Source organism: Grammomys surdaster, unplaced genomic scaffold (assembly GCF_004785775.1).
Source record: "Grammomys surdaster isolate TR1022 unplaced genomic scaffold, NIH_TR_1.0 187, whole genome shotgun sequence".
NCBI classification, from domain to species: Eukaryota; Metazoa; Chordata; class Mammalia; order Rodentia; family Muridae; genus Grammomys; species Grammomys surdaster.
The window spans coordinates 2136142-2146141 of record NW_021604632.1 but is presented as its reverse complement, the minus strand read 5'-3'; the positions used below and the strand labels follow the sequence as shown (position 1 = coordinate 2146141).

Sequence of the window (10000 nt, the reverse complement as noted above, 5' to 3'; positions counted from 1 at the left end):
CTTTCTATTCTTATGCTATTTTTAGTTTCTTCTATATTAATAATTCATACTATAACACTCTTCAATATGTTTTAGAGCTATGTCTGGTGTGTGGTCCTAAATGCAGAGAGATACTGGAGATTCTGGTTATTTGGACTTACTTCATCCAGAGAGTTCTTAGTCTTCATGAGTCTGATGACTGAATTTTGGGAAGCCTGAACATGCATGCTGTTTAATGTTTCCTTTTTTCCTCTTTTCCTGTCCCATCTTGTAGAGACTACCCTTTCTCTCCCCTCCCTTTCATTTTTGACACAAATACGTTCCCAGAATGCTTTTCAAATCAGAAGTAGCTTTAATGGCTTTCTTATTCTTCAATGATTTCCATATGCAAATGTTTACCTGCTGTGCACAGCAGAACATATCAGAACATCACATCTTGATAGACTCACACGGTTTCACTTTTTTTTTTAATCCATGTTTGCAGGGCTGCACATGTGTACGTGTGGAGGTTGGAAGACTACTTTCAGGGATCGGTTATCTCCTTCCACAGTGTGAGTTCCAGAGACTGAACTCTGGTCACCAGGATTGGCATCAAGTGCCTTTATTGGCAGAGCCATCTGACTGGCCTCAGCTGCATCACCATTGGGCTGTTTTTTTTTTTTCCCTCATGCCTAAAGGTACCAAATCCTTCTTAAAGCTCTTCCCTTCCCTCTTAGTGAAGTTGTTGAGGTTCTGTAGCAACAGTTAGACGATTAACTTGGAAGCCACCCACTTCTCACTAATTGGTTCAAAAATTTAACAAGTTTCAAAGACAAGGAAACAGAATACTTTATTATAAAACTTATAAAATAATTAAATATTACACATATATTTTGACTTTTTCTCTATAATCCATGTTTTTTTTTAATTCAACATTTTTTTCCCTCAGAATATCATTTACTCAGAGGAGAGAGGTGAGGACACATAAGAACAGGCTATTAATAAATTAATTCTTTCCCATAAAATAATAAAGTGATAATTATATAAAGTCAAATAACTTCCCACTTTTCATAGAGCAAGGGAGTGGTAGTGTGGTGTTTTTGTTTTGTTTTGTTTTTCTCCTCATATCAAAATGGCTACTGAAAGGCCAATCCAAGAAGGCCAAGCTGTTACTCTTCACTTCATTGGCATGCAAGAGCTCATGGTTCCCACTGGAATGGGGACGAAGAATGCTGTTAAATTTAACAGACCACTGTCTCGATAGTTCTGCTGAGCTGGCAAACCCCTGTTTGAACCAAGACTCTGAGAAGCAGTAAAAATGAGTGTACATTCATCAAAGAAGTTTGGTGGGGAATAGAGTAGTATCGTATAAACAAGCCCTGTAGACTCACTTCTCAAGGAATTACAGGGGGACACAGTCTTTTAAGTTACTCTGGTTTTGGCAAAACAGCGTGGTACTTTTCCAATTGAGAACAATTTTAAGCTTGTTAATACCCATCAACAGCTGGCTCCCGACGATCAAACTTTCATCTGAGACATAGTGAAATGCTGTTACTCATGGAAAGATCTTGGTGAGTTGTAATTTATTAATGTATCAAGAAGACAGATGGATTTTTCTCTAGCCACTGTGTTTTATTTTTTATTTTTTTTCTTGTTGATCAAGTCCTGGGACAAATTGAAACTTGTCAGTTGGAAGGAGAAAAGCCACAGGCAGCCTTTAATTTTCTAAACATTCTGATAATATGTAAGGAGCATTATAAATGGTGAGCTTTCCCCTCCTTCAAGCATGCTATTTTACCAGTGAGGGCCTATTTTTACCGAAAGTGAACATGTCACCAGTTCTTGTTCTCAAAGAGCAGGGAGCATTCCCTGCCTCCCACGTTCCCATCCAATAAGCACCAAAAGTTACGAGGTTGATGTCACCTGAAAGACATCATCAGTATTTGTTATCTATTTTCCCCTTCAGGTGTGAACTTTAATTCCATAGAGAATGTAAATAGTCCATGTGGCCCTGCTTCCAGAATGTTACTGGGAATATGTTTCACGTTGTTAATCTCAGTCTTGGAGACTCACTGTAGGCAGAAATATACTTGAAACCAAATAAAAAACAACACACAAAAGAAAACAAAAGATGAAGCTTGCCAGCCCAGCAGCAAGCACCCATTGAGCACCATTTGGTGTCAAGAGTTTGACACAAGAGATTCCAAGCAACTGTTCAGCAGAGTGCCATCTGTGTTTTTGATGGCTCCGAATCTCAGTGCTTGTCCTGAATGAAACCTTAAAGAGTCTTTGCTGTTGAATCCTCTGATGTTCAAGCAGACGTGTGTGGGGATGAGACCTAACCCAAAGTCAACAAGATTCCCCACTTTATCAAAATGAAAACTTGATTTATCTCAGTATGATGATGCATCTGTCATCTTCCAAATCACAGTGCAAATCGAAGGCTTTTTTTTTCCTTTTAAGTTAGATTTGTCATCGCTTCTCATTGTCAAGTGCTTTAGAGTACCATGTGTTTCCAGGGGTCGACTAAAGAGGCTGGTGGCTATCTGTCCATTCTTTAAACCCTATGGTAGTTCCTTTGTGGTTTATCGTCTTGATACAAAGACCTGGAGATGGACGGGTAAGGTCCCGGTCTGAGGAGGGTGAGGAGACGTCGAGATTAGCTCTTCCTTGTGCATGATCTACAGCACTGTTTTCCATAAAATTTGTGGTTGCAGACTCCGTGCTGAGGGACCAGGTGACACCAGCTGAAGAAATCCACACAAGATGGATCATCTGAAAGGACAGGAAGCATTTAGCATATTGGCTAAGGCTTCTGGCTTTCTTATTAAGAGGAGGGCCTAAGGAACAGAGACCTAGGCCCACTGCCTTGCTCCTCTGTGTGTTCTGCCCATGATACATTTGGACTTTGTCAGGGCAGAATTAAGATGCCAAAAGGGACTGTGTCTGTTAGCAAAATTTAAACGAGGGGGCAGTGTTAGAAAAACCAAGATGTCATACCGAGTACGAGGTCCTGTCTACTTGTGTGCGTATAGCCTGGCAGTGAGCATAGACATGAGGGTCCCAGGGCAGTACCTTCCACAGTGGCTAAAATAATCAAATTAAAGCATATGGTATAATAGAAACTTAGGTTTAAAATGAGGGGGGATATTTTTTTCTTTCCAATGACCTCTGGAGAAATACACACACACACACACACATACCATATACAACAGTCAGTGTTGATAACTTTTACCAGCTGGTAAATGACCTGAGAGAAATAACAATAATAACAATATTTTTTAAATCAATATATGGAAGAATGGAGCTCAATTCCCTGAAATGGACACTTCTATAGGTTGGGCATTGGGCACTAGAAACCTGGTTTGAGATATACTAGGTTCAACATTCAAGTCACACATTAAGATGAAGATTCAAGTATATTCCATTTGCCTAACGTATATGTATATATGTATACTGACACACACCCACACCCACCCACCCCCACACACGTACATATATATGAATTCAAATATTATATATGTGTCTACCTCTGATGTCCCAGATCAGTTAGCATGTATCTCTGTACCTTAATCATTCTATTTATAGTCTAGATTATTCTGTAGGCACAATAGAAGTTTTGGAAGATAGTACACGTCATTGAAACTATTGTCCTAACTTCATGGTCACTTATTTTTGTGACCACCTTCTGAGAGAAGGTCCTGCCTTATACCCCATGGCTATGCTTTTGCCTTTGCCTCCTAAGTGTGATTATAGGCATGTACTACCATTTCTTGACTAACTTCACCATGGTATCAACTCTCACCCCACTTGAAAAACGTTTAACAATGATGTGTTGTGAGTGCTGTTTCTACATGTGTCTATGAACCATGTGCATGCAATGCCCATAGAGGCCAGAAGGCAGCATTGGATTCCCTGATACTGGAGTTATAGATGATTATGAATTGTCATTTGGGTGCTGGGAATTGAATCTGATCTGTTGGAGGAACAGCTAGTGCTTTTAGCCATCGAGCCATCTCTCCTACGAACGGAATGGAATTTGAACACAATGTATCTGGGGTCCTGGGCTTCATGTAGGCCAGGAGGCAGAGCGAGAGAGGTCAGCGTGCTATGTGTGTATGGTACCTTCTTTTCTTTGTGAATGTTTGATGATAAGAACAGTTATGAATGGCTGGGTATCTAAGATATGAACCAGGCTTACAGTATGGAGGCTGATATAAGAGCCCTCTCTCTTCACCTACCTCTGCGCATGCCAGAAAGCAGCAATCACCATTGGCTAAGTCTTCAAATTCTAACCAGCTTTCCACCTTCCTTACTATCCCCTCCCTGTAAATAGAAACTCCCCCGTCTCTCCTTGGACAGCAGCAGCCACCTCTCCATGAGGAGATCGGGTTCTCATTCTACTCCAGGTGACCCATGGTCATGATCTTACAGACCCCATGATTTTCCACCTTTAGCTGACTTTATCTGATGTCTCTGTGATGACCAATAAGACTTCTGTGCCACTGTTGGTTGGTGTCTCTCCAGTGCTCAACTGTCTTTCCACTCCAAGTATCTTTCTGTTCTTTGTATTTGACCTTTCCTTCCTCTGCTAAGCACATACAAGGTCTGCCTTTCTTACTTCTGGAGGCCATCTTTGAAAGTTGCCTTCAATTCTGACAAGCCTGGTTTCCTCACCTCTTTCTAAAGGTGGGTATTTGTTGTAGTGTCTCCCACAAGGTTCTGTGATTATTATAGCTTCAGAAAAGGACCCTGCTTGCCACATTCTTTTAAATAACGGGAGTCCTAGGGATACATGGTAAGTTCTTAGTGAACTTGATAGGAATAGACTAAAGGCAAGGACATCACCACACCATACATACCATCATTCATTTACTGTATGCTTAGTGGTTAGCGTGAGCCAGGTGAGGAACAGATGATAGAAAAACAACATTGACAGGATTTTCTCTCTCATGTGCCAGTCTGAGAGGTGCTCCCAAGACTAACCAGACTACTAAGGAGTCTCATTTCCTTCTAGGGTGGTCTGACTACAGAGATAGACAGTGTGGAGATGAGGTCTGGCAGACTGGGCTCTATAACTGTAAATACTAAATCTCTTCCACGTAGCATCCTAGTGTTGATTACAGATGATTCTGCTTCAGTGACCTCTGTATCACAGACTCACATAGGTTTGTGGAGGAAAGAAAAGGGAAGAACACAGATGTTTAGAGCGGCCAATCAATTGCAGCTGAGACAGGAAGTGATGCAGGAGGACTGGCAGGGCAGAGGGAGGGGCTAACTGACAGTGCCAATTATTATTCACCACAAATTGGACAGAGTGGGCTGAGAGATTCAGCAGGCTTGGAAAACCTGTGATTGGCGAAACAAAAGAAATCCCAGCAGTCGTGTGCTGCAGAAAGACTCTGATCCGACTCAGAGATACATCCTGGTGTTCGCCAGATTACTGTAAAATCACTTGGATTTCTAAGCATGCCTCTGAACTACCCACCAGCACCCGCTGCCCTGCACTTGAACCAACTAAGAACACTCTCATTTGAATGGGCTGTAAGTTCCCTGTCTTGTCAATTAAAATGTGAGCGCCTCTGGGGGAAATTTTGTTTATCTTTATCTTTCTATTGGTTAGCAAAAATTATATATTTTGAGGGGGGGGTGTCTCATGTAGCCCAGGCTGGCCTCAGACTTACTATGTAGCCAAGGATGGATCCAATTCCCCTGACTTCACCTTCTAAATGCTAGAAGTCCAGCTGTGCACAGTTATGCATAGTTTTCTGTCATGCTGGTACCAAGCACAGCGATTGGTACATACTAGGCATGTACTCTACCGACCAAGCTACATCTCATACATGTAGATATTTCGTCTTAAAAAGTGGGGACATGACCCAAGATTGAATCAATCAAAGTCCTCCCTGAATGAAATGTTGCCTTCAGATCATGCAAATGATATGATGTTGACCAGAACTGCCCCAGACTTGGGCCTGTACAAGTGTGAGCATGCAGTCCCATGGGTACTGATTGGGGACAGGGTGCCACAGAATTGTACAAAGCACAAGCTGCACAACCAGCTATAATGAGCCGTGGAGAAGCTTTCTTAAACTGGTGACGTTGGTGGGGCCAAGGATTCTTTACCTCTCTTTTCAGGAGCTGGACAGAAGTTGGTGTTACAGGCTCTGAGCGCTGGAGGCTTCTGATGGAGCACACAACTCGAGGACGGTCGGCCTTGCTGCATGCAGTGGACAGATCGGGTCTGGACCCCTCCCCCACAGGTTACTGTGCACTGCCAAAGAGGGAGAGAGAATGGAGTTTTACACCTGTTCAGCTGGGCAGGCGTCCTCTCTGAGGTCAGTGGCATCAAACAGAAGGAAGCACAGTATTCATGACCAAGATGCCTGCAGATGACAGCAGTCTACAGCCAGGCCTAGGCATACAGTCCAAGTTTGTTCAGCCCAGTGTGAACTGTGCGGTCTATCAGAAAAATCTTGGGCAAAGGCTATTGCACCACCTGAGAGTGTGTGCCCCCCAAGTTAAGGGGTTCATAAGGAGGTAGGCTCCAGAAGTGCCTTCAAAACTCAGAAACAAATCCAGACATGGCCAGGGATAGAGGCCAAGAAACCCAGATAATCTCACCCAGATGCCAGAATGGATAGGGGTAGTTTGAAACAGGGGCCATAAAGGACATCCTAACCAGAGACACTTTGGGATAGTGCTCAGCCAGGGATTTTACTGTCCAATTAAAAATAATCTAGGTTCTGAGTTTCTTTTTGTCCCCATTGGCTACATGAAAAGTTGATGGATCTTTAACAGATGGACAAACAAGGAAATATTGGGGGAGGGGCAACACTTTCAATAGACTGTTGCTGTTTTGCTTTAGAATGGACTGTGGGCAGATGAGAGTATCAGTTTATACAAACACTGCTCCGTGGCCTGGTGTTTGGGAGAAAAGAGGATGCATTTAGGAATTACCCCAACATTGAAATATAGACGTATGATTTCTATCAAATTTTCTGACTCTAACGTTTTTAAAAAATATATACAATAAGTATGTAGGTCTAAAGTCAGCCTTTATTATACAAAAACAGGTATCAGTGGAGGTAAACATCTGGCTTCTTAGAATTTGTTGGCTGACTTCTGAGAATATTTACTTGTTCAGATAAAAGTATATGATTCTCCGGTGTAAAAATGTCTTTATATTCATTACACGCGGTAGTGGGTTTTACAAACCATAAAAAAGAATTTCTAAATGTTAAACAAAATCACAAAACTTAAGAAGCCTATAGCGGTGGGTGTATGCATCTTACCATGCCTAGTTGATAAGAAATACTCAATTCCCTTTTATTGGTGATTTATTCTCAGGTCCCCCTGCTGTACCTTTCACTGTTACATGCAGGTACCACCAGGCCCCGTGTTTAAGTTAAGCGTGTGGCGAGCATCTTCGGTCACATTACTGAGCTCTGTAGTCTTGATGTCTCAAGGACCTCAACATAGCTGCCAGTTCTTATGGAACCCAACTAGTGTTGCCAAGAAAACAAATCTCTATCAGATGATGGCTGAACATTCTTACCCTTACCTTCCTTGTCCACAAAGTTGGGACAATAAGGCTAACACAAGGATTAATGCTCAGATGGAATGAGAAAGTGCTTGTAGACCATGAACAGAGAGCACGGGCAGGGGTTGGCAAAATTTAGGGTGCGCCCATTGGAAACATGTTGCTCTAGCAAGCAGGAAGTTGGGATAGAAAGCAGAATCCTGGAAGTGATGGTTTCAAAGGACAGCAATCAGCAGTTGCCACGAGCACAGTGTCACAGGCGTTCTAGTCAATGCTTATTTTTCCAATTTTCTAGGTCTAAAACTATGGTTGCCAGACTGTGGTACCTGCCCAGGCTCATAGAGAGAATGGAATAGGTCAAATGATGCCAACCATCCCAACTCTATACAGCGGGACAATGGTTGATGGTCTAAGGACAAGACTCTTCTGCTCCATCTCATTTTGACCATCTGCCTTCTAAATTTCATGCACCAACCTGTTGCCATGGTGATGAATACCAGCCCACTGCCATGCTGTACACTGGGCAAGCCCTTCGGTTGCAGGTTTCTTCCAGTTCCAGGCTTGGCTTCTTAATGTTTCGGCATCTCCGCTCTGGGAATGTTATCAGTTTTCCCTGTAAGGTCTTCTCGATGCACTTCAGTTCTCTCTTCCTCACACCCAAGCCACAGGTTGCAGAACACTAGGAGGCCAGAAAGGAGGTGTAAGAGTGCACCCAGACCTCCACAGTCAAATCTGCTGAGCTTTCTGTCTACACAGTGTCAATGACACGATACAGCAGCCAAGTCCCTCTGGTTACAGCAGAGGATATCAAAGGTGGGAGCACTGAAGTGATTTTCTCGGAGTGACAAAGAGATCCCTGTTCAACCGGAATGATGAGGTGCCATGTGGATGTGTGAGACTGAGGTCACTGATTTACTCACTGTGTCAAAGCCCCGTATATTATCTTGTAATAATTTAAAATACTCTTGATTTCACCCCAGCCTCTATCCTTAGAGCTGGGGCTGTACTGGAGTGACCCAGACTACTTGAGACCTCTCTGAGGAGTGGAGAGTTTGAGCCATGGAATGAAAATGATTGAGACAGAATCATTTTAGATCGAATAACTGCCTGTCTTTATTTTTACCTGTCTCCTTCTGGGTTAGATATAACCGCATTCTTCTCCACACATATCCCAGGTCCTGAATAATGACTCAGAGGTTTATTTTTTTTATGAATAAATGTGTAGGCCATAAACTTTGGGTCATTCCCTGGCTATCTCATAACTTACATAACCCATCTAAACTATTCTATGTTTACCACAAGGCTAGTTACCTCTCCTCAGTTTCATGGGTCTAACTTCCTCAGACTCTGGATGAATCTCCTACCTCTGACTATCTCCCAGAGTTCCTATCTTTCTCCTGAGAGTCCCATCTTTTATTTCCTGTCTTTTGCTAATAGGCTTACAGCTTTTCATTGTCAGGTGATGCTTCTACACAGTGCAGAATAATATTTTTCCAACAACTAGATCTATTCTAACTGTGTGTTACACCAGGGAGGGAAAGAGAGAAGTCTGAAAGAGGACTGACTGTTTTAAACTATTAGGCAATGTACAGAGACCTGATGGAGTGAACATATCAATACATCAGTATAAATATTACAAACTATGAAGGTGACATGTTAGCTCCATTGTAAACATGAAGAAACAGGAGCTAGCTCAAAGTCACCTGCATGGTGCATACTGAGGGCTGATAGCAAAGAGGGCACATTTTTCATTTGGCTTGTTTTTACAGTAGTACCTCTATAAAATGATGGAGAGAAGACAGGGATACTGTAGGATTTCATTCATGATGTGGGCCAGTGCTTATCACCTAGAACAGAAGTGCGTTGCAGGGACATATGTGTGGCCACCAAGCTCCTTACAGTTACATGATGTTCACTGTCAGGTTCACTAGATTTAAGACAACCTAGGAGCTATAGCCCTGGAGTTTCCAGAGTGGTTGAAATGAAGTGAGAAGATCCACACTAAACGTGGGTGCTGTTATCACATGGGCTGGGCAAAGTGAGAATTTGATAAAGCGTATGGAACATCAACAATCATCTCTTTCTGTTTTGTACCATGGAAACAAATAAGAAGCAAAAATAAATGTAGGCACCTGGCACATGTATGCACAAAAAGGAGCCATGTGGGAGTGGGTGAGAGAGGGAGCAATTATGAAAATATCCCAGAAAATATATTGCCCCCAAGTTGTGTGCCTAAACTTATACCTCACTCCATGCAGAGGCGATCCACTGGAGCCTGTTGTTTTTGGGGCACCGTCCCAGCACACAGCCCTCCTGTGCCTCAGGTCTGGGGCTGCTGGAACACAGGCTCTCGGGGAGTGTCTCGGCTGCAGGGCTCTTACAAAGAACCTGACGTCTCCTCACTCCTCGTCCACAGGTCTTGGAACACTTGAGAAGGAGGAGGAGAAGGAGGGAAGAGGAAGAAGAGGAAGAAGAGGAAGAAGAGGAAGAAGAGGAAGA

General features: G+C 42.8%; 1 protein-coding gene across 1 annotated transcript in view; it reads right to left on the bottom strand.

Annotated features, from left to right (window-relative positions):
• Positions 1-2403: 2403 nt before the first annotated feature.
• The window catches only part of Adamts18 (ADAM metallopeptidase with thrombospondin type 1 motif 18), a 145033-nt gene continuing 137436 nt past the window's right edge, over positions 2404-10000 (bottom strand). The window contains exons 20-23 of the mRNA XM_028768697.1: positions 9746-9928; positions 7977-8180; positions 6085-6232; positions 2404-2733 (exon numbers count right to left, since the gene is read on the bottom strand). Coding sequence (XP_028624530.1) covers positions 2618-2733; positions 6085-6232; positions 7977-8180; positions 9746-9928 — 651 coding nt within the window. The 3' untranslated portion in view covers positions 2404-2617. The remainder of the gene's footprint in view (positions 2734-6084; positions 6233-7976; positions 8181-9745; positions 9929-10000) is intronic.